The sequence below is a fragment of the Muntiacus reevesi genome, chromosome 10 (assembly GCF_963930625.1).
Source record: "Muntiacus reevesi chromosome 10, mMunRee1.1, whole genome shotgun sequence".
NCBI lineage: Eukaryota > Metazoa > Chordata > Mammalia > Artiodactyla > Cervidae > Muntiacus > Muntiacus reevesi.
Window position 1 is genome coordinate 80515495 of NC_089258.1, and position 25405 is coordinate 80540899.

At 42.0% G+C, this 25405-nt stretch overlaps 1 protein-coding gene across 4 annotated transcripts in view; it reads left to right on the forward strand.

The window, feature by feature from the left end:
- NGLY1 (N-glycanase 1) overlaps nucleotides 1–25405 on the forward strand; it is a 56736-nt gene that overhangs the window by 27345 nt on the left and 3986 nt on the right. For all 4 annotated transcript variants that reach the window (XM_065946373.1, XM_065946376.1, XM_065946375.1 and 1 more), the window contains exons 4-10: nucleotides 1778–1943; nucleotides 9447–9669; nucleotides 12705–12826; nucleotides 13989–14134; nucleotides 15980–16090; nucleotides 17736–17900; nucleotides 22734–22919. In XM_065946373.1, coding sequence (XP_065802445.1) covers nucleotides 1778–1943; nucleotides 9447–9669; nucleotides 12705–12826; nucleotides 13989–14134; nucleotides 15980–16090; nucleotides 17736–17900; nucleotides 22734–22919 — 1119 coding nt within the window. The remainder of the gene's footprint in view (nucleotides 1–1777; nucleotides 1944–9446; nucleotides 9670–12704; nucleotides 12827–13988; nucleotides 14135–15979; nucleotides 16091–17735; nucleotides 17901–22733; nucleotides 22920–25405) is intronic.

Below are 25405 nucleotides of genomic sequence, written 5' to 3' on the forward strand. Positions count from 1 at the left end.
CCTCTTTTAGTCTTCTAATTATTGTCTTAAAATTTTTAATGCAAATATTTATTTTATATTTGTCTAGCATCTGCTCCTGTCCCTGCCACCTTTCTTATGTGATTTTGCTTTTTAATTATTTATAACAACAGAACTTAAGTTTTACCAGTTTTTTAGTTTTTATTTAACTCGCTTCTGTTTCTTTTATCTTGGGTTCTACTGTATGGTGTTCTATTTATTTACTTTGGTTCTATTATGTTTTGAGGAGACAGTAACTTTTGTAATAATTTTTTAGAATAGGATTTGGGAGTGATGTATTTTCTGCATTGTTACAGATCAGAAAATGTGTTGTTTTGCTCTTCTTTGTAATTAGTTTACCTGGGTATGCATTGTGTATTCTCATATTCCCTCAGTATTTTAGAGATTTTGCTTCACTGTTTCCAGTGAGATGTCTGATATCATTGAAGGCTTTTAGTATTTTGTTTTTACCTTTACTGTTGTTATAAAATGTCACTACTAGTTTAGTCTTTGTTTTGTTTTTTTCTCCCGTTCACACTGGCTCTTTCTTTAACCCTCAGAAATTTCCTATTATTTCTTTGATAAGTGTTTTCTCTTCCATTTTTTTCTACTCTAGTTTCTAGATATTCCCCGTTAGCTGGATTTGGGAAGTTCTGAGCTCATCCTTAGTGTCTTTGTCCTTTTGTATCATATTGTCAGAAAACGCCTCGTCTCAGTCTTGTAATTGATTGATCACTTAACTGTGTTTGTTTTGCTGTTTGACACACCATCTGTGTTTTCTTCTTCATTTCAGTGTTTAAATTTTTAGTTTCCAAGATCTGTGGGTGTCTTTCTGTGACTCAAGTGTGCTCTTGAACTTCTGAAGGCAGTTGTCTTTGGGTCTCTTCTGCATTTGCTGCCCTTGCTGCAGGGCTGCTTCTGCCGTTGACACCAGTGCACCGTCTCAGCAGTGCTGGTGGTCGTGGGCTCTCAGGGACCTGAGAGCTCCTGCCAGCCTGTTGGTGAGCGCTGCGTCTGGTTCTGACAACTACGGGGAAGGACGGGACATGCCGCCAGGTGGGCTGTGCCAGACCAGCACGGCTTCTGCGCTGAGACGCCGCTTTCCTTTTATAAATCTAGACGTCCACTCTCACTGCTCAGAGACACGCCTTTTTTGTGGAGAAGGAATGACCACAGTGTCTAGCTGTTCCTGCTGCAGAGCCTGGCAGCCTGCTTAACACTTACTCCAAGACTCCTTCCTGCTCTGTGAAGCCTCCGGCCCATCCTTCCTCGGGATTATTTTGAGCACTTTGTTTAGTTTATAACCACTTTCCCTGAACGGCATATTGCCATTGTTTGTTTCTTTTGTCTGTTTGTATCTGCCTTTCTTCTTTCAGGAATTTCTCAAAATTTCTGATCCCTTGAGATCAGTCCTCCTTAGCTAATGCTGTATAAAGAAAAAAGAAAAAAAAGACATTTATCAGGACTTGAAGTGGAAAGAGCTGTCAGAAGCACTGCTCAGAGTGCTGTCTTGATCCAAGCTGTGCCCAAGAGTTCAACATATCCCTGTTTAAATATATCCTCAGTAACATCTATTCAGATGAAAATACAGACTTATCTTAGACTGTGATACAGATGTGACTATCTCCTAGTACTAATTTTGTAAAGGTTTTCATTATAATTATTATATTTCAGTGAATCTGTACATTCCTTTATCTATGAACTCATAGAACCAGTATTTTTTATTATATTATTTTTAGCATACGAAGAAAAGCTAATTTCATTGTTTTCTTTCTATTAGGTTGCTGACAATTCAGTCATTCTAAAAGTTCTTCAGTCCAACTTTCAGCATGTACTGGTCTATGAGAACCTTGCTCTCCAAGAGAAAGCACTGGCTTGTATTCCAGTCCAAGAACTGAAAAGGAGATCGCAAGAAAAGTTGTCTAGAGCCAGAAAATTGGATAAAGGTAATGGCTTTACAGAACCATTCATTGCTAAATATGCATCATTACTAAATCAACAAAAATGCTGAAATGGTGCCCTTTACTGTATACATTGTAAATATGTAACCCAGTTCTATTTGGATTTTTAAGAAGTACAACAGTAGTATTTTTTATTGCATATACCTCGTGCACACATCTGTTAAAATTTTTTTACTCAAATAATGTATTTTTAGTTTAATCATTGGCATGTGATTTTTTTTTTAAGATATATCACCGGAACTTCAGTCCATGAAATATGTGATGGCATTATTAGTGAATTTTAATGTGAATCTGAGAAAAAGCTTATTCAGAATGAATTCATGTGATTTAGACCACTGACTCCCTTTAACTGGCAGTTACTGATACAGCATATGCATGTAGAAGCCGACTGCCTGGGTATGGATTCAGCTCCACCTCTCACCTTGAATCACTGAGCAAGGAATTTCATCTCCCTGCTACAGTTGTTCCATTTGATAATAGGAATGATAATTCTCAGAAATAACTAGAATAGTGCATGTGAATGGCTCAGAACAGTGCCTGTCACACTCATCAACTAATACTTTGTTGTTTTCATTAATAGTCTTTAGGATTTTAGTTGTTAAATTTTTCCAACTTCAGCATTTTTACTTTGAATTTGTATACAGTTGTTTTTTTCTGTGAACTCATTTCCTAATACTATATTTTCTGGGGGAGTTCTGTAATATTCTTTTGGTGGTTGATCTAGTATGCAATAAACATTTTTGTTTTTCCAGTTTAAAAAACTGTTATTTTACATTGAAGTCGAGTTGATTTATAATGTTGTGTTACTTTCAGGTACCCAGCAAGGGGGTTCAGTTGTGTGTAACGCAATATGTCCACTCTTTTAGATTATTTTCCTATTTATATTATTACAGAGTATTGGGTAAAGTTCTATGTGCTGTACAGTAGGTCTTTGTTTATCTATTTTATATCTAGTGGTGTGTGTATGTTAATTCTGAGTTTCTAACTCATCTCTCCCTTACCTCCACAAGCATTATACAGCTTCCTGTATAGTGCAGGTAAGTTTTAACAGACTGTCTCAATTCTTCCTTTCCATCCCTTGAGACTCTACCGTCCTTCATTTCACTGAACTAGACACTAGTCACCCAGTAGACTAAGAGTGAGAAAAATGACAGATTTTATGTTACCTTCATTCATTCATTCTTTGGACACTCTTCCAGTATGCAGGCCTGAGTTTTCTTCTTTCTGAAGAACAACCTCTTCTACTGTTTCCTTCAGGGCAGGTATTCTGGAGGAGAAGCCCCTCAGTTTTTCTCTACCTGGGAAAGTCTTTATTTCTCCTTCACTGTTGAAGGTTAATATCACTGGGATGTAGAATTCTAGGTTGGTGGGGTTTTTTCCTTTCTGTCAATGACACTTGATTCTCTTTGCTGTTGCCGGCTTGTGTATGATGAGAAGTCTGCTGTAATTTCTGTCGCTGTACTCAGGACCGTCTCCAACCCCCCCCCCCCCCCCCAGCTTCATGCAGGATTCTCTCCCTGTTCATTTTCTTCAGTTTGAGTATGACGGACCTGGATGTTGTTTTTTGGTATTTATCCTACTTGGTGTTTTCTGAACGTCCCAGTTCTGTGTTTTGGTGTCTCATTAATTTTGGAAGATTCTCGGCTATTGTTACTTCAAATGTCTCTTCTGCTCGTTTCTGTCTGTTTTCCTTCTGAGACTCCAAAATAGGGTGTCCTGTTGTACCCTTTATTTATCAGCTGCTTCCACCTTTGTTTGATGTGCTCGGCCACTATGAAAATCCTCCCCCCCCATAATTGCATGTTCTGGGTGTTTTGTCCCTTTGTTTTCCTTCTCTTTCTCTGTGACTTTCAGTTTCTGGTGGCCTGTCTTCAGGCTCAGTGATGCTTTCCTTGGCCGTGTCCAGTCTGCTGAGGAGCTGATGAAAGGCATTATCTCTGTAACAGAGTTTTTGATTTCTTCCCATCCCTCTGCTTACATTGTGCATTTGTTCTTACATGTTGTCTCCCTTTCTCATTAGAGCCCTGAGCATGTTAATCACAGTTATTTTAAATTCCCTAATTTCAAAATGTGTGCTGTATGTAAGTGGTCCTGATGCTTGTTTTATCTCTTCAGACTTTTTTCTTGTATTTTAGCCTGCTTTGTAATTTTTTGTTAAAAGTTGAATACAATGTGTTGGGTAATGGGAACTGAAGTGAAGAGGCCTTTTGTGGAAGGCTTATGTGTCCACTTAACTCTGAATTAGGCACGTTTAACTACACTGTTTAACGCTTGGTGTGAGTGTCGGGGCCTTCAGGTTCCTCTGGTGTTCCTGGGGCCCCTCTGTGGTCTCCGAGCCTCCCTGAGGAGGACTCCTGAGCTCATCTCCCTCCTGCAGATGGCTTCATATAATCGTGCCCTGTTGCTGTACTGGGGTCCTGTGGATGGCGAGGTGTAGGGGAGGAGCATCCTACAGACTTAGGGCTAGGTCTCGGTGTTGTAGGGGCTTGTGTGCAGGAGCCTGGGACATCCCCACAGTGAGACAGGAGGGCTGGAGGGGCCTAGAGTCAGGGAACTCTAGAGCTTTATTTTATTTTATTTTATTTTTAACTCTAGAGCTTTAATGTGAGTAGGGCAGAAGGAACGCAGCAGGTAGTGTACATTGGTATTGTGAAAATCAGAATAAACTGGGCTTTTGTTTTTTTAAGTTTTTTTAAGTTGGATTTACAGCCTGAGATGCCAGAGGGCACGTGAAGGCAGGGATGAGGGACTTTGCTGCAGGTGCAGGGAGCAGTGTGTGTGGGGCAGCGGCGGCAGGCATCATGGGGAAGGGTGCACGGCGCCGTCTGCTTGTGTCGGGTCGGCGGAGACACATGAGGCAGGCCAAGACCATGTTTTGTTTGACAATGAATTTCAGGCAGAGCAGAGCACACTGAGTTTATATTTTTAATCTTTCAAAAAAGAGTTAGAGGTAAAATGAAACACAGGACTTGTAATGAGGTTTTGAAGTAGAGAATAAGGACCAAGGAAATTTGAAGGATGAACGCATCTTAGAAGGCTAATGCTATGGTGTTCGTATGATTGAACTTATAGCAGAAGTGTTGAATAACCTGTTCACTAGGCAGGAAGAAATAAGATGACTTCTCAGGAAAGTCAGATGTTCCTGATGACTTAAGTCAGAGGGTTAGGCACTGAAGCATTAGCAAGGGGAAGACATGGTGCCCTTCAGGAAAATCAGTCCAGCAATCACTTGTAAGATAAAGAGAATCAAGAGAGTACACGGAGAGAAGAGTTCAAGCACAGTAGTAACAGAATTTCCCTAAGAGGTAAGAAGGCACACAGGGGCTGCAACTGCAAGGGAAGCAGTGGGTGTGTGTTGCTGGGGTGTTTGCAGGGGTCAGACATGGCGTCAGGGATATGGAAGGAAAATGTGCAAGAGGACCGCCTCGCTCTGAACTGCAGTCAGTATGGGCAGGCTTTGAAAGATGAGGGGTCTGCGTTCAGGACCTGCTGGACATCATCCGGGCCCCCACGTGAAAATGGAGGCCTGGAACTGTTTTGGAAGTCACACCTTGACCTATACTTCACAGTGACAGGTGAAGCCATGCAAGTGAGTGAGATTGAAAACCCAGGTTGAAAAGACAAGGCAGCGGGGAGAAGGGGAGGATTGTGAAGGTTCTAGAAAGGTAGCATTGGAGGGTATTTACACTTACATTAATTTATATTAAATGACATTAAAAATTGAGTTATTCAGTTGCATTCAGTACATTTCAGATACTCAGAAGTCATCATTAGTAGCGACCCTACTGGATAGTGTAGGTATGAATTATTTCCATTGTTACCAAAGTTCTACCGGATGGTTGCTGTTCTGACCTGTCTGAGCTCTTAACCTGCACAGACAGGACTCCGCTTGGACTTCTCTGAGTCACAGTTAAGGTCTTGCATAACCAGGAGCCCTGACCCTCTCTGTGTGATGTGCGTGCTGCTAGCTGGGAAGCCGCACCATATCCCCGGAGGACTCAGAAGCAAACGTGTGCTGTGTTCCTTCCCTCCTCCATCCTGACTGTGACTTTGCTGAGCAGTAATGACTCTCAGTGATACCATGAGGCTTGTCAGTTCACTCAGTTTCTGTCATTTATTCCAATATTCACAGAGCACCTACTGTGTAGCAAGCTCAGCTGCTGAAGAGACAGTGGCACACAGAGTCCCTGCTATCGAGGGTGAGAAAGCCAGGGACACCTGCTCAGCTCGGGCGGGTGGGGAGCCGCGCTGGGGAGACAGGCCAGGAGGACGGGGGAGAAGGCGCGCAGGCTGCTCTTGGGGGAGGGTCGTCAGGAAAGCGTCCGCTGAAGCAGCGATTCCTCTTCTGATGGAGGCCCCGCCGGCTGCACGGGCCCCCTAAGTGGGCGTGAGCTCAGTATGCTCAGGGGCTACAGACGGGAGATGTGGCTGCAGCAGCAGGAGCACGGCCAGACACGGTCAGGGAGACGAAGAGGATCTGTTAGCGTCCTCCTGTGGCTGCTGGCGCAAGTTATCACAAACTCGGTTCCTTACAACAACACAAGTGTACTGTCTCACAGTTGTGGAAACCAGAAGCCCATCATCCACATCTCTGGGCCACAATCAGGATGTCGGCGGGGCCACGCCCGCTGGAGGCCCACAATCAGGGTGCCGGCGGGGCCACGCCCCCTGGAGGCCCACAGTCAGGATGTCGGCGGGGCCACGCCCCCTGGAGGCCCACAGTCAGGGTGTCGGCGGGGCCAGGACCCCTGGAAGCCCTGGGGAGGCCCTTCCCTGCCTCTGCCAGCCTCTGGTGGCCGCCTGCAGTCTCTGGCTTGTGGCTGCATCACTCCCGTCTCAGCAGCATCAAACCCTCCTCCTCTTTAAAGTCTCCCACTGCTGCCCTCTTGAAAGGATACATGTGATGCATTGAGGGTCCATATTTAGTAACCTGGGGAATCTCCTTGCTTCAGAGTCCTTAACTTCATATCTACAGAGGCTTTCTTTTTTTTTCCCCTTCATGGTTTCATTCACAGGCTCAGGGGTTAGAATGTATATGTCTTTGGGGGGCCATTTTCAACCTCCGCATGGGCCAGCTGCAAAAATAAGAGACTTTGGGTTGTATTCTGAATGAGATGGAAAATCATTGGAGAGTTTCAAATGACATGAGCTGCCTTGTGTTCTTGAAAAGATCACTTTGCTGTAGGGGCTCAATGGAGAAGCAGAATGGCAGTGCTATTTTTCCAAAAGTTCATTTTTGGAAATGAACATTCACCAATATCTCTCTGTTGAGAAGTTTTCATGTTGTACAGGAAAGGCTAAGCTCTTCTTGCCAATCAGTCTACCCTCTTACTCCACACTTAAGAGCGGTTATCATGTGTTTCTTTTCATATCTTTTTCTGTTTATTTACATCCGTAAGTAGTTATATATAAGAATAAACAGCTTGTGTTGCAGAGTTTACGTAAAGCGGGTCATCCCTTATGTACTCAGCCCCACGGTCTTTTCCTAACGTGGCTTGGAGGTCCGCTGCCCTTCCCCTGGTGCTCTCAGCATGCATGCACTGCCACCTACAGTGTGTCCCAGTGTTCCGCCGGCGGACATTGAGGGGGTTTTCCTCTGTCCTAAGGGCTTCTGCGGGGAAAATCCTTGCACAGCAGGCCTGCCTACCTGAAGGAATGTTTCCCTGGGATGGATGTAAAAGTATCACGGGCATGTGATGCTTCTGTCCCACAGGGGGTCCCTGGCAAACAGACTGTCTTACAACTTGTAACAGAAGTGTCTGGGAGTGTGTGTTTGCGCTTAATGAAATTATTGAGCTTTCTTATGGACTTTGCTAATTTTTCTAATGATTTTGTATATATTCTTACTGATTTATAGACATTCTTTATATATTCTGGATACTTTTCTTTGTTAGATGCATTACATTTTGCTCTCAGTATTCTTTAATTTCATTTACTGTACCTTTTGAAATTCAAAAGTTATAAATTTTAATGAGAAAATTATTTTTACAGTTGGTGTTTTGTTCTCTCCCCCAAAGATGTAAACATAAACTTCTACTTTTATAATAGTCCCACTGTTTGGTGTTTATATATATGTGTTAGAAGGAATGGAGGAGGGATCTGGTATCTGGACAGCTGCTTGTCCCAATACGATTTGTCAAACAGTCTCTCCTCTTACAATTGCTTTATAGGCTAACTTTATTAAATATTGTGCATCACTTAGAAACCTATCTTTCAGGACTCTTTCTTTTATTTCATTCGTCTGTCCTTTACCAATATCACAATATTTTATTTAGAATTTTTTAATGTGCCTTGAAGTACTATAGACAAATTTATCTTAAAAGTTGACTGTTTTGTGCATTTCTTCTTTCATGTGAGTTTCTTGAAGTTAGCCTATCAAATTTTATGAAAAATTATTTTCTAGTGTCACTTGAGATTTCATTAAAGTACAGGTTGATTTGTAGAGAATTAACAACTTGAGAATATTGTTTTCCCACTCAAGAACATAATATATTTTGGCTTTTTAATTAATTAATCTCTGTAGTTTTTTCTTTAAATTTTTTTAATAATTTTGATATATATAAAATATAAATACAAAAATAAGAGTATAATAGATTCAATACCTGTGCCCAGCATCAGATTTTATTAGATCTTAATATTATGCTGTTTATTTCCTTCATATATGTGTTTTTTAACTATTTAATAATAAAACATTAAAGACAGGAATGAGAGACCCATCCATGTCTCCCAGATTCTTTTCCTCTCTCCTTTTCTTCTTCCCAGATATAACACTGCCTTGAATGTGGTTAGAGACCCTTTTATTTGATACAGTGGATATAATCTGATATATCATGTTTACTTGCAAGGGTTGTTACAAATATAGTAAACATGGTTGTGCTTTTATGTGTTTTGTGGTAAGTGTTCTCAGATGAATTGCATTGTACAATTGAAGCACTAATAGTAGGAAAGCTAATACGATGATTTTTAATATGTTCAGAATTCTGTGATTTCTGCCTGTAATTTTGTGATTGTTTCATATTTACTTGTGTTTATGTCTGATAACAGGTTTAATGCAGTCATTTATAAATGTTTTTCAAAATCAGACTTCTGTTTTGGGGGGGTGGTAAAGTAGGAAAGGAAAGCTCTATTACTTTGCTAGGCAACAGGGGAACACAGTGGGCTTCTGGGAAAAATTGTGTCCCCAAAGTCAGACTGACTGTCTTACTTCCTACGTGCGTGACGATCCCTGAGGGCTGACCGTGCTGAGTATGGTGTCGGTCAGAGGACGCAGTACTCAAGCCCGACGGCTGTGAGTGTGCCGTGGACTGTGCCATTGCGTGCCTGCCTCACAGTGCACTGACAACTCTGTCTGCGTCCTCTCGTGAAGACCTTTTAGACAGTCTTCTGTTTTCATTTATTTCAGCTTCATATTTGAGAACAAAATGTATGTGGGTGTTTTTAGTTTTTTTCTGCTTTAGGTCTTAACTCAGTTCTGCTCTAACTTTTCAGGTACTAATGTAAGTGAAGAGGATTTTCTTTTGCTGGAGCTTTTACACTGGTTTAAGGAAGAATTTTTTCACTGGGTGAACGACATTGTGTGCAGTAAGTGTGGTGGCCAGACTAAGTCCAGAGGCGAGTCATTACTCCCCAGTGATGATGAGCTGAAGTGGGGTGCCAGCAGAGTAGAAGACCACTACTGTGATGCGTGCCAGTTCAGCAACCGATTCCCACGGTGAGCGTCCGCTGATGGTGAAGGCAGAGCAGTCCCTCACAGGATGGTTAGAAGAGCATTTTATTAAACCAACTTCTAATCTTCACTTTTGTTATTAGAAGTATATTCCTCCAGAACAGGGGTCGGCTAGCTGGGGCTGACAGGCTCAGTCCAGCGCACATCCTGTTTTTGTGAATGAAGTTTTACTGGAGCGCCTCCGTGCTGCTTTGTTATCGTGGCCTGTAACTGTTTTCATATTACAGTGGCAGAGTTGAATACTGGCCACAGAGACCGTATGGCCTGCACCGTCTAGAATATTTGCTGTCTTGCTTTTTATAGGAAGAGCTTGTTGACTCTTGAGTATTGTCCTAGCAATTTAATGCTATAAATTGTGAGTTTTTCTTCTTTTAATACATAATTTTAACTTTCTGATAACATTAATAATAATACTGATAGCACATAAAAATAATGCTAAAAGATTAGAATAAAACTAATCCTTGTGATGGTAAATACAGTGCTGCACTTAAATCATCAGATGGTAATATAGAAGGTGAAAGTATAGTTAAAGACTGTCATCTTTTATATAATTTTTTGAAACTAATTTTATTTTTCCTTTTTTATGTTTATTGTCGTGATATTATTCATTGAAGCATGCTCGGCATACAACATTACATTATTTTCAGTGTACAGCATAATGATTTGATATCTGTATACATTGTGAAACGATCAAAGTAAATCTAATTGCTTTCGGTTGTTACACAGTTAAAATTTTTCTTTGTTATGAGATCTTTTAAGATTTTTAGCAGTTGGTGGGTGAATGGCTAAAGAAGATGTGATGTTATATATACCCAATGCAATTCTACTCAATCATAAGAAAAGAATAAAATCTTGCCATTTGCAACAGTATGATGGACCTTGTGGGTGCTATGCCAAGGAAATAAGTCACACAGAGAAAACCATGTACTATATGATTTCACCTGTGTGTGGAATCTAAGACCAGAGCAAATAAGCACACAAAGCAAAACTAATAGATACAGAGAAAAAAGATTGGTGGTTGCCTGGTGGGAAGGGCATGAAGGGAACCAAGTATAACGTCCAGAAATAAAGTAGTCCTGGGGGCATGATGCAGTGTGGTGTCTGTACACTGTGCTGTTGTATCGCATCATATTTTATTTTTAATAAAGTTTGGTGTCTCCCCTGCCATCCTAACCTACCCTCATATCTCTTAATTTTAAACTAAAGGAATTGGAACTTTTCTGTTAACTTTTCCCATCCTTTAATATACAAGTCTCTTATTAGATATTCTTAATTGACAATACTTATAAAATTTGGTTGTGTCATCAGGTAAGAAGAGATAGCAAGTTTTCCTTTTTTTTAAGCAAGTTTTTGAAATACTTGACTTTAGGGGCCTCAGTACTCAGTTCTATCCTAAGGGAGAATCAGTCCTGTGATATACAGAGTCCAAGATAAACAGTATCCAATAATTATCTATAATTAACAGTTGTTTCTTCATTCAGCATATATGTGCACAGGTACTTGCAAAGATCTGAAGATAAAAATATATATGATTATAGGTAAATTGTCCTCATAAACTCTAGGCTATGGGTATGGACTGACAGTGCATGGGGTGGGGGCAGAGGCTAGGGGATACAAAGGTATTGTATTTGTATCTTGTTGTCCTTTTCCCGTCGAATCGTACACTTGTCTTGGCTGTTCTCTGTGTAGGGTTGGGAGGATGGACACTACTCATTAGAGCCTGTGGCCTTTCACCTTAACTCAAGCGGTGTTGAGGCATGGAGGCACAGGACGCCCTGATTTGCTGCTGTTACTTCCTCATGTAAAGAGACCATTTGTTTCAGTAACTACATTACCTAAATTATAAATTCATTTCACTTAGCGCAAGCCAGAGCATCTGCTTGATTGAAGACAAGCTCTTCACTGCTGAGCCAGTGCACTTGTGAAGCTGTGTCCTTCCCACCCGAGCTCATGGCCAACATTTCTGCTCAGCTGGGCGCTTTCCCTGTGTAGCTTTATTAGCCCCAAATTCCTTCTCAAACATAATAGGCAAAATTTGATGTTCTTCAGCTTTATGGTAATTTTAGAACTGGAGTAACTTTTTTTGTTTCACTGTGCGGCTTGCAGGGTCTTAGTTCCCTGACCAAAGATTAAACTTGGGCCCCAGCAGTGAAAACACGCGCCCTGACCACTGAACCATTAGGGAAGTCCCTGGAGTAACTTTTTAAAGAATGTGGCAAATACATTTCAAAAAACCACTTCCAAATTAGCAAGCACCTTCAAGTGAATTGGAAGAATAAAAGTGTAATCCTAATGATCATTAGAAAGAAAAATAGTGTTTTAAGTATTAATAAAATTGAGTTCAGCTAAGCTTTCAAATCTTTGTTGAGCAGTTTGTTTAAGTACAGTGAGATAATTACACCGCCTGTTAGGCTAGCGCTCATGCTTAAAGCAGATTTCGCAGAGAATCCCTGCCTGTCCTGCGAGGCCCAGTTCAGATGCAGCCTATCCTGCCTGAGCCCTGTCCTGTAACACCGATCCTGGCCTGCTCTGCAGCTTGTGTCATGTCCTGCATGGACTAGAATTACCTGCGTTCCGTCCTTTTCTCTCTCAGGACCGTAAGCTCCCGAAGGCTGTGTGCCAGTGTTTAGTCATTTTCACCCAGGATTCTAGCCAGTGCCTCTCACATTCTAGACTCTGTAATCGTTCTTTAAGAGTATGAAGTTAAGAAATATTACTGTTTAGCACAAAGGTGGCTCCCCTGGTGATTCAGACAGTAAAGAATCTGCCAGCAATTCAGGAGACTCCAGTTAAGTCCCTGGGTATGGAAAATCCCCTGGAGGAGGAAATGGCTACCCACTCCAGTATTCTTGCCTGGAGAATCCCATGGACCGGGGAGCCTGGTGGGCTACAGTCCATGGGGTCACAGAGAGTTGGCCATGACTGAGGGACTAACAAACACTTTCTTTCAATGTAAATTCTTTAGAATTCTTGGTTTTGATAGTGAATCGGCACTTTTTGTTGTTGCTACTTCGAACCAGGTATAATAATCCCGAGAAGCTTCTGGAGACGAGAAGTGGGCGGTGCGGGGAGTGGGCCAACTGCTTCATGCTGTGCTGCCGTGCCCTGGGCTTTGAAGCCCGCTACGTCTGGGATTACACAGGTGCGGGGCGTGCCGGGGTCGGGGGGGGGGGCTGAGGCTGGGGTGCACACTCCCCTGCCTTGTCAGTCTGAGGCTCCGTTTGCCTTCTGTAAGATAACAGGTTTTTTTATGGGGAGCACAGGATCTTTTTTTTCTTTTATGGCTAGTACTTTGCATCATAAATATTCTTTAACAATTTGGAGGACACCATGCCATTTTTAGTCATGCTATTTCTCTTTGGATAGGAACATGTGCAATAATGTTCTGTAGAAATTCTTTATTTTTGTAGAGATTAGTATAAAAGATTTAGTATTTTAACTCAGTATACAATAAAAATATAATAAAAGCCATTGAGATTTATATTTATTTACTTATAACTTGTGTCACTTACATGTTCTTAGATTTTTTTCACTTGTTTGTTTCTGTTGTTTTCTTAGGGTAAAATGAAAACTTCACTCAATAGTTACTTGTTTTTTTTTTCCCCCCACAATCAAATAGAGACCATGAATAACCAGATATCCACTGTTAGATCTTTGCTGGTCTACAGTTCCAAAGTGGAGTTAACTCCTTCACATTAGCAAGCTATGTGTATTAGCCCCACGGTTTTTGTTTTTTGCTATTTTAATTTTTTAAGTTTTACATTTTAATACTCATGGGCACCATAATTTCCGAGTACCATGGGCTGCTCGATTGCTATGTGTACTTTTTTTTAAAGGATGATGTATTGTTGCTTAGTGGAAATTTTATTGACAATTTGTTAATGTTTATTTATTGGCTGTATCACCCAGAATGCAGGACCCTAGTCCCCTGACCAGGGATTGAACCCTTGCCCCCTGCAGTGGAGTCCTTACCACTGATCCACCAGGGAAGTCTCAGCTCCATGTTTTTGATGCTGTTGTTTAGCTTGTTTGCCCCTTTTAGAGTTATAGTTCACATTATTTCTAACCAAACCTAACGCTCACTCTATTGAAGTAGAGTTTCCAAGACATTTCCCAAGATTCCAGGGAGAAATTAGAACAACCATTCTAGAGTCTTGTCTGCCACAGAATGGTCAGGCTCACTCATTAAGTTCAGTGTGTGTTCTCCTCTTGGGTGTGTACAGTTACCGAAGGCCCTTCTGGCTTTACACACTGAGCTTTTGTTTCCTGCCCCGCTGCCTCTCGCCTGCCCGTCGCGTGTGTAGACCATGTCTGGACGGAGGTGTACTCGCCATCTCAGCAGCGCTGGCTGCACTGCGACTCATGCGAGGACGTCTGTGACAAGCCTCTGCTCTACGAGGTCGGCTGGGGCAAGAAACTCTCCTACATCATTGCATTCTCTAAGGACGAGGTAAGACATGGGGGAAGAATTGTGTCCTAAGAGTAAAATTACTTTGCTCTTTAAACAGCTTTTGAAGGTACAATTGACATAGACTAATCAGCATATATTTGAAGTTACAATTTAATAAGCATTGCCCTGCGTTCACACCCCTGAGATACCTTTGCAGTGGAGTCGTGAACACACCCGCCATCCTAGCAGTGTCCCTGTTGCTTCATCTTCCCTCACCCTGGCCGCTCTCCCTGCAGTCCCCCACAGCTGCTTTGTGAGACCATAGATGAATCTGCATTTCTGGAGTTGTGTATAAGTGGAATCATATTTACTCTTTTTGATGGAGGGATGCTTTTATCTTACTCATGGTAACTATCTTGAGATTCCTCTGTGTGTTCTCATGTATCAATGTATCAATAGTTTATCCTTTTCATTGCTGAGCAGTATTCCACTGTATGAATGTACCATGCTTTGTTTATCCATTTGCCTGTTGATGGACATTTGCGTTTTTTCCAGTTTTTTACTATTTCCAGCGCAGCCGCTATTGTCTTTATATGACAATATAAAGGTGCAAGTCTTTGAATGAGCTTAGCTTTCTCTTCTCTTTGGTAAATGCCTACAAGAGGAATGACTAAATCACCTGGTGAAAGTGAAAGTGAAGGCGCTCAGTCGTGTCCAACTCCTTGGGACCCCACGGACTGTAGCCCGCCAGGCTCCTCTGTCCATGGGATTCTCCAGGCAAGAACACTGGAGTGGGTTGTCATGACTTTAACTTTTTAAGAAGTTAGCTCAACTTTTCTCCAAAGGAGTGGTGCCATTTTTATATTCTCACCAGCACTATGTGAAGATTCCCAATTTCTCCATACTCTTGCTGGCAGTATGGTCTGACTTTTTCTTGTTGGCCCTTTTAAAAGATGTGCAGTGACTTCATTTGCATTTCCTCAAGGATGAATACGGAGCAGCTTTTTATGGACTTGTTTATCATCCATTTCTCCTCTTTACCCATTTTTTTTTTTTAACTGAGTGGTTCATTTTCTTATTCTTGGGTTTTGAGAGTTCTTCATATATTCTGAATACAAGTCCTTTTTCAAATAAGAGCTTTGCAGAGATTTTCTCTGTGTTTGGCTTGTCTTTTTAATTCTATTAATGATTTTTGAAGAGAAGAAATCGATAAAGTTCAGTTTATCGATTTGTCCTTTTGTGGATCTTGCTTTTTGATGTTACATGTAAGGATGTTTGCCTATCCCAAGCCACAAGGATTTTCTCCTAAGTTTTCTTTTTTTTTTAAATTTTTTTATTTTTCAGTGGGTTTTGTCATACATTGATCTCCTAAGTTTTCTTCTGGAAGTTTTATGCTTTTAGTTTTACATTTGCGTCTGTGATCCATTTTGTGTTAACTTTTGTGTATAGTCCAAGGTGTGAATTGAAATTCATTATTTTGCATATGGATAATGAATTGTTGTAGCACCATTTGTTGAAAAAAATTTTCTTGTCTACTGAATTATCTTTGCACCTTTGCCAAGAAACAGTTCTATAATGTTTATATATATATTTATCATTTAGATAATTCAGTACAATAAAATGGAATTTTATTTTTTGAATTTATGAGATCAGCTTTGTAGATAAATTCTGATAACTAATTGTTGGGAAAATTTTACCTCCTAATCAGTCTTCCTTGGATGTGTACTAGTTAGAATATGAGTAAAAAGTAGAAAGCATGTTTGATTTTTTCTACAGATTCAAAAATTTTAATGAAAAGATTAGCATTTAAAAATTTCTATTTAAGAATTACATGCATTCTAGGTGTTCAGCAAATTAATGTTGATGGTTGTAATCTTGTTAAATATTTGTGTCTTGTAATTCAAGGTGGTTGATGTCACTTGGCGATATTCTTGTAAACATGAAGAGGTAATCTCTAGAAGAACTGAAATTAAAGAGGAATTACTTAGAGAAACTATTAATGGACTTAATAAGCAGGTATGTGATGGGTGTTTGTCATTTTTGAGAGGACATTTGAAATTTTTTATATAATCAAGAATAGCTATTTTTTAACCCATTGCAGTTCTTTAAGTAGTATGCAGACAAAAATATTTAAATATGTTAAATGTCTTTTTTCATTAAACATTTTGAGGACTCATTTTAAATATTGTGGGTGGGTGTTTTTTTGTTTGTTTGTTTTGGGTTTTTTTGCCTTAAATTGTCACATCTCAAAGTGGGGGAAAAAAGTTCAGTTCAATATATGTAATACTTGACATAAAAAATATTTTGCCTTGGACGTCCCTGGAGGTCCAGTGGTTGAAGACTCTGCTAATGCAGAGGGCACGGCCTCAATGCCCATGTTCCCTGGTCAGGGAGCTGAGATCCCACGTGCTGCCAGGGGTGACCAAATAAGTAAAAGTCTTTATCAATCCTCCTGTTTAAAAAAAAAATACATATATATATATATATATATATATATATATATAGCCTTATTTTTCTAAGTGTCACTTGAGTATTATTACATGCAATTATCCTTACATGTATCTACATGGAGAAATTTCTGAAAGAAGGCACAGGAAATTGTTAACTATGCTTATTTTTGAGGAGAACTAGGGGTCCAAGAGGGAAGTTTCAGCTTTGATTTTATACTCCTTTTGTGTACTGAAATTTTTTTTACTATATATTTGTGTATTATTAGTATTTTTCATGGTTTGAAAAACAACTAAGTTTGCATCTGGCAGGCAGTTAGAACAGGCAGGTCACCTTACGGTGGTTGAGAGCCAAGGTGTCTCCTCCCACTTGGACTTCTGCCAGGCCCCTAGTGTGCAGCCTTGCTGAGGGCCTCAGCTGAAACCCCGAAGTGTGTGCTGGAGCCCGGGGAGGGCCTGGACTCGGGGCTGGCTCCCAGAGCTAGCGGCGCTGCTGTGTCCGTGCCAGCGTCTCAGCCCACCCGCCTGCTGGGAGCGTGGCTCCCAGCCAGGTGCCTGGCAGGAAGTTCAGTTCGCCTCAGTTTGCTTCTTCCCTTGGGCGACCGTGGTAGCTTTTTGTTGCATTCAAACAGGTGTAATGTGTGTGTGTGGTCCCCTGCTTTCCTCATCTTCTCAGCAGGACAGCTGGTCTTATTCAGAAACAGAACCTTCTGCCTCTGTTTAAAATCTAGGCCAATAGAGGACATGGAAGGGCTTCCCAGGTGGCGCAGTGGTAAAGAATCCACTTGCCAGTGCAGGAGATGCAAGAGACCATGGGTTCAATCCCTGGATCAGAAAGATGCCCTGGAGCAGGAAATGGCAACTCGCTCTAGTGTTCTTGCCTAGGAAATGCCTTGGACGGAGGATCCTGGTGGGCTCCAGTCTGTGAGGTCACAAAGAGTCAGACGTGACTGAGCACACACACATGCACACGTACGCAAAGGGTGTGGAAAACTGGATATGGGTGCTAAATGATTTCTCAACATGAAAGTTACAAAATCATTTTAACTTTCCACAGTGTCGTTTTTATTTTCCAAATAATTGTATGTATGAAAATAAAGTTGGTTAGTTGGACATTGTTAAAATACAAATGTGTTAATTATAGTCATGCTTACAGATGGACCCCTGCATTCTTTTAATCTTTAGTGACTTTTGTTTTTAAACCTGAATTACAGAGGCAAGTATCTTTGTCAGAAAACAGAAGGAAAGAACTTCTTCAGAGGATCATTGTGGAACTTGTTGAATTTATATCTCCCAAAACCCCTAAGCCTGGAGAACTTGGAGGAAGAACGTCTGGGTCCTTGGCCTGGAGAGTCGCCCGAGGTGAAGCGGGTCCAGAGGTATTTGCTTCATTGCAACCCAGTGACGACCTCACTTTCCCATTTCCTGTCCTGTGCGCTTTTCATGCAGCAAACCCACTGACCACTACCTTTCAATGAACTTTGCAGAGTAATTGTTACAAAGGGTAAACATTTGAAGAGAAATAGTGGATTGACATAGTATAATTGCACAAGGAGTTAGCAAAGCAGTTAAAATGGGACTTTTTATTGTTACTTTATGTAAATTTCTAGTGCAGTTATAACTTTTACTGAATACATGAAAATGCATGAGTTATAAGTGCACAGCTTAACAGATTTTCACAAAGTGTTACACACATAACCACTAACCAGAATGAGAAATAGGCGACCAGTCACCACCTTTCACCTCTAAGCGTGACCTTTATCCTGGTATCTAACATCATGGACTAGTTTAGCCTGTTAGTCTGCTTTATGTAAATGGAATCATACAGGGTGCACTCTTTTGTGGACAGTTTCTTTCTCTTAACATTATTTAGTGAGGTTCATAGTTGTTGCTGCGTATTTATAGTACCTTTATTGTCATTGCTGTATAATATTCCACTGTGTGGATATTCTATAATTTATCCACATCGATATAGGGTATTTAGGTTGTTTCTCAATTTTGGTTTAAAATTGTGCTACTGTGCTGTTGACAATAATACCCAAGGTATGGAAGCAGCGTAAGTGTCCATCAGCAGATGAATGGATAAAGAAGTTGTGTTGTTATACAATGGAATAGTATTCAGCCATTAAAAAATAATGAAATAGTGCCATTTGCAGCAACAATGGATGGATGTACAGACTGTCATACTAAGTAAGTCAAAGACAGATATTATATGATGTCACTTATATGTGGTATCTGAAAAATAGTACAAATGAATCTGTTTACAAAACAGAAGCATACTTTGCAGACACAGAAGACCACCCTTTGAGTGGTCAGCAGGGAGAGGGGTAGGGGGTGAGTTAGGAGACTGGGAGGCGCACACTGCCCATTATAAAACAAGCACGCAGCACAGAGCACGCAGTGTCCTGGGACAATCTATAGGGGAGATCCTCTGGAAACAGGTACCGTTTGCTGGGCTCAGTGGCTTCAGTCATGGCTGACTGTGACCCAGGGACTGGAGTCCGCCAGGCTCCTCTGTCCATGGGATTTCCCAGGCAGAACGCTGGAGTGGGCTGCCATGCCCTCCTCCAGGGGGTCTTCCCCACCCAGGGATCAACCCACATCTTCTGCGTCTCCTGCATCGTAGACAGATTGTTTACCCACTGAGCCACCTCGGAAGTCCTGTATATGTATAACTGAACCACTTTGCCATACAGCTGGAATCAACGCAGTGTTGTCAGTCAGCCACCCTGCAGTTTTAAGTGTTGCTGCTGTGAACACATGCAGACGTGTCTTCAGTGAGCGTTGTGCACGCTCAGGTGGGTGCACACCTGCGGCAGAAGAGCCGGGTCAGAGTGTGAGGACCGGCTGCTTCCAAACCGCTTCACACTCTGCCCAGCAATAAGTGAGATTTTTCCACGTCTTTACCTGTGGTTCCCTGTCTTTTTCATGTTCGCATTTGTAGTGGTATATAGTATCATACTGTGATTTTTTTTCCATAACAAATTAATTTTCTCTGGAAATTGTGGTGGCTTTCTGTTCTTTAATGTTACCTGTTTCTGCCTGTGCTCCTCCTCGCTGTGCCGCGCGGGGCTGCTCTGTGGCTGTGGCGTGCAGGCTTCTCTTGCTGCGGGGCCCCGGCTCTGGGGCCCGCAGGCTTCCGTGCTCCTCCTCGCTGTGCCTGGGCGCTCCCTGGCCGTGCCTGGGCGCTCTCTGGCTGTGCCTGGGCTCTCTCTGGCTGTGCCGAGCAGCCTCCTCACTGTGGAGGCTTCTCTTGCTGCAGGGTACCAGCTCTGGGGCCCTCAGGCCCCGGCGCTGGGGCACGCGGGCACACTGTCCCGCAGCGTGTGGGGTCTTCCCGGACCCAGGAGGGAGCCAGTGTCCCCTGCATTTCAAGGTGGGTTTTAACCACTGGACCACAAGGGAAGCCCTGTCGTTTGATTTTTATAATTTATTTTTTATCAAAGTTCAGTTGATTTACAGTGTTGTGTTAGTTTCAGGTTTACAACAGAGTGATTCAGTTTTACATATATTTATTTTTTCCCCTGTTTTAAAATTTGCATTTAGATGCTGGATAATGACATTGAATGTCTGTCTTTAAACTTTCAGATATCATCTTTTGTGAAGTCCTGTTCAGTGCTATGAAATCTTTAAGTACAGTGGGGAACGTAATAGAAATCTGGGCTATTCTGCTAGTGAAAGTGTTCATTTCTTATTACATTCTTGACCACATCTAGTTTTGGCTAGAAATTGTTGTTGGTGTGAGTACTATTACATAGTCAGACTTTCTGAAAATATTATCAGTTAATCTCTCAAAATTAAGTGATGAACAATGGGAATATAATTCCTATAGTTAGAGGCTTGCTGAAGGCATTGTGCTCTGTAATGGACATTAAGAAAGTTCTTTGCCCTTAGGGAGCTTAAAGTTGACTCACTAGAAAGCATTTATTATAAATGCCTAAGAAGATAAGTCATGAAAAATGCTTGAAAGGAAAAGAACCAAAGTTTTATATCTACTTTTTCCAAATTTGCCATTATTACACCTCACTTCTCTAATAAAGGAAGAGTGGTGAATTATCCCTAGTCAACATTGTTTACTGTTAAATTTATCTCATCATATTTAGCAGGCAGTTAGAAGTGGTGGTTCAGCCATAGAGTAACGATCTGAATTCAGCAGATAACTCCAAACACTGCTGACGCAGTGCGCATTACAAGTGGAAATCTGAATGAGGCCGTGTGAGCAGAGCCAGTGTCGTCCACAGCTGTGTTCAGCTTAGAGTGTGGGTGTTTAGGTCCTCATTCCTTTTTCTTTTTATGGATGAGTGTGCTTCCTCTTGCATGGCATATAAGTTAATTAAACTTTAAAAATAGGAATCGGGCTGTATGCCCAGATTGTTTTCCCTTTTGAAAAATTTTTAAATTTCTCAATTACGGAGATCATTTTAGTGCTGTGAATTTTAAAAGTCATTTTTCTCTTTTGAAATAGATGTTTATTTTAAAAATCAGTCCTAAAAATTAGGGAACTATATATCTTGAAATCAGCTGGACAAAGAAGGAAATATTAGTGATGTTTTCAGAAAGAGTTTTATCTTAACCTTAAATTTTAAAGCATTAATGAAATATTAATGTTATAAATGATATATTCAGTAACATACATATTTTTCTTTTCCCTTTGTAATTAATTATCCTTTGGTAGATAATGATACTTAAAAAAATTTTAGTTCCATCTGGTTTATGGCAGTACTCTGAAATATCTTTGATAGTGAAATGTCTTTGATAAAGAAGAGAAGAATAGGAAAGTATTGTTACCTGCTAGTATACTAATTCATATTTAGAAAATCACCTTCTAAAAATAATAAACTGATTTTATTTTTTACCTTATCCTTGTGGCAATAATAATCACAGGTTCTAGAGAATTATATTCTTATTTATACATTTATAAATACTTTCTGTTTCTAAGATATTTTATATTCTACTTACTAATTCTTGTACTTTTGAAGTTTTCACGTTGGTTAATACCTGGTACCCAGTGTTTAACCAAAAAAAAAAAAACATTACCTACCATCGTAATTGATTAGTAAATGATTCGTTAAAGCAAGACATTGATACAAACTAGAGCAGTGGTTCTCAGCAGTGGGTGATGTTGCCTCCCAGGAGACATTTGGCGGTGTCTGGGCACATTTCCAGTGTTAGAAATGGGAGGGGTGGTCCCACTGGCCTCTTGAGGGTGAGACCAGAGAGGCCGCCACACAGGCTGCAGTGCACGGGGCACCTCCCCACCCCCACCCCTGAGAAAGACTGAGCTGACCCGCAGGCGCCTGTGCTCCTGTGTAAGGAGAGGGGACGTGGTGTCGGCGCCATGCTTACGCAGGGTAAATGCACTCAGTGACTTCAGGGACTTAGGGGGCTATTTTACATTAAAAGAAACAATCTTGTAAGAGAATGCAAAATTGCTTGCAATTTTAAGTTAAAACATGAGATTTTGTAGTAATTTCACCCGTGCAGACAATCATTTCCAGCTATCCTATCCTCACTTCTAGCATCAGGAAAGGACACTGATGAAATGACTTTCGGCTGTGGCCTGGAGCGGGAGAAAGAGTCACATAGCTGGAGAGTAGCAAGCACAGCCTTCCAGATGCACTTGTCAGGGCTCTGAGGCAGAAAGGAACTGGCTTTGTAAGGAGCTAAAGAAGGAGGGAAACGGTGGAGGGCGTGGAGGCAGCAGGGAAGAGGAGCCTGGGGTCTGGTAGGAGAGGTCGCGGAGATCGAGCCGTGTGCAGCCCTGGCCACCTTTGTAGGGGCTTAGGGTCTCTAGCAGGAGGTCGGTGCAGCGAGTTTGGCAAGTAAGTGATGTGTCCCAATTTACGTCCTTAACAGTCGTCTTGATCTGTGTGGAGAGGTTGAGTTGAAAGCTAGGACTTAGCTATAGGAGACGACTGCTGTGTCCAGTTAAAAGGTGGTGATGGTGGTGGGAGTGAATTCATGTTGACACACAGTCCCCAAAGTGTAAGTCACAGCTGCAGTTTACGTTTCTTGTTTTCTGCTTAGTAATGTCTATTGCTATGTCAGCGCCACACTGATGATGTTTAACCTGTAAGAGAATTTCCAAACTTCCCAGCAGCGCCACTGCACTTTTCTGTTGAAGGGATCGCTTAACCCCTCTCCACAGCAGTACGTCTTTGTGCACCTGTCTTCTATTATGTTGAGAAACTAATTCTTCTTTTTTTCCCAAGAGTAAAGAAACCCTGTTCATCCCCTCTGAGAATGAGAAGATTTCTAAACAGCTCCACCTTTGCTATAATATTGTGAAAAATTATTATGTCCGAGTTTCAAGTAATAACCAAACCATTTCTGGATGGGAGAACGGTGTATGGAGAATGGAATCCATATTCAGAAAAGTTGAAACAGACTGGAACATGGTAATGTAATGCATGAAACTGTTTAAAATCTTAGTCATTCTTTAAACAAATAGATTGGCTTCATTTTTCACCTGGTCTTAATGTACAAACTGATATGAGAATTACGCTTAGTTATCCTTAAACTTATAAAAGAAGATCCTGCTCCCAGTGTTTTATGAAAAGTCCATTAGAAATTTTTGTGTGTGTATCAAGAATGTACCCGTTTTCATCAAAGAGGCCGAATTTAATTCTTTCATGGAAAAAAAATCAAGTGTATGAGCAACTCATGTAACTAGTTTTTGCATGAATATATGGAGTATATTATTACCCATTTCCTTTGTGGATATGTATTGATTGCCTGCTAAAAAAGCAAGCTACTAGATACCATAACATTTAGTTCAGCGTCCCAAGAGCTAACCATTCGACATGCTTCCATCTCAATGGATTGTGGCTGGTTGAGCAGCAAGATTGGTTTATTTCTTCTCTGTTTCCTCTAAAATAACAGAAGAAACGGATGCTGGGACCGTGGTAGTTCATTATACCAGCTTGTACATTGTTGTCATATGTTATCTGTAATAAGTAAGAGGCTTTGCTTTTACACTACCCTCTCCCTTAGAAAAACTCACCAAAAATAAGTGCAGAGCTACTCACATGCCCTCGCTAGATCCAACCCTGTTACTGATAGATTTCATGGGAGTGAACGAGCTTATGGGCCTCTTTAACTTGCCAGGTGGGGGGTGCGAAGCTGTTCACTTGTGAGACACTCGAGTGGATGTAGCGGGAGAGTCACGGATGAGCAGCTGCTGGTGTTGCTGAGCATCTGCACCGTGCTTATCCTTGTAAGGCTAGGCGTTCCCCAGCATGCACAGGGCGCACACCGATAAGGTCCCTGCTTCCTTCTCTTTTTCCCCACAAGTTTGTCTCCTAAACTTGTCTTGGTGCGCATTTGGACCATCTTTTTGTAATAAGCTAAAGATGATTTCTAGGCTTATTGAGATTATAGATGTAGGAATTTACTTCTTTAGTTAGAGAAGGACATGAGAGATAAAACAAGATGTAGAGTTTCCAGACGTGTGTATCTGTAATTGTCTAGTTGATGAGCAAGGATGGACTCCTAGAAGATGCTCCTCAGTTGCGGGATTGCTCTGAACGGAAAGCAGGGACGGACAGACATGGCTCTTACCAAGGGCTTGTCTGTGCTGGCTCCCGCCACGAGCCCAGCGTGCCGGAGGAACCGCTGTGTGGGGAGCAGAGGTGGTCTGCGGCAGGCTCTTGGTCCTGACCTGCAGTCGTCCACCTGCACGTGAGGGCCAAGGGCCCGCTGTGCCTGCATGGACATGAGCATGCTGGCATGGAAACTCTGGAGGGAGACACGCCCTGGTTGCGGGAGCCGGGCAGAGAGCGCTCCGTGGAGCCCGGCGCTGAAAGGAGAGGTGTGGTTAGACAGGAGTGGCAGGCGCTTCTAGACCCCTGAGTCGATCTCACAGCCCGGGCGGGTGTGTTGTGTGAGCAAGCTTCTGAGTAAGGTAAATGAGATGTGAAGGCCATTAAGTGTATGCCTTCATATACTTTTACAAGGGACCCTGTTTTTTGTTTTTAAAGCTGAATGAATACATTTCCAGTTCTAAATGAAAAATGCTAGAATTGTAACTGTACTTGTAGAAACGTAACTCAGAAGGAATACGTTGCCATTAAAAGCGTGGGTCTTCCACCTGCACCCGTGTTTTCGCTCTGTCCTGGGTTCCCCGTTGGGGACTCTCTGACTGCACCAGACGCAGGACCCGTCTCCCCCACACCCTCCCTCGCAGTCTCCTCGCGGGGCCGCGGCAGGGCACGGCAGCCCGTCTGTGGGTGTTGAGAAAAGCCCTTACCCTCTCCCCGGAGCACAGAGACTCTCTGAATTTTACTGCTTACAAGTATACCATTCAGCGATGTCTGGATTTGAAAGGAACATAAAAAGCTAGAGTTTACTGAAGAGTTCACTTTTTAAGGGCACTTTTTAATTGTTCTTAGATGCTCTGTATTTTTTAACAGTTTTATTCTCTTTGCCACTAGAGTCATGCTAGCACTTATTTGATGCAGGACATGATGCCGGGAATTGATGCAGTCATTCAGAATCGGACACTGCTCAGCATTTAGGATTAGTGGTGAATTTTGAGGCAGACCTGCAGCGAGGGTCTGCTTGTGCCAGAGGAAGACACGGGGAGCAGCTGCCAAGACGAGTGAGGGAAGCACTGTGTGAGACGAGGAACCCGCCGGGTCCCGGAGGGCCTGGCAGGGGAAGGGGGTCTGCGCCGGCCTTGGAGGCGGCGGACAAGGAGCCTCTCAGAGTGCGGCGTGAGAAACTGTATGCAGTGCACGCACCGACCTGAGAGACAGCTAGCAGGTTCAGAGAAGAGGGAGGCGTCGGGAATGTGGGAAGTGAGGCTGCAGAGGTGAGCGGGTCAGGCCCCAGGGGCTTGGGTGGCCTTGCAGTCATGCAATAGGAAACCACGCAGGCGTTCTGG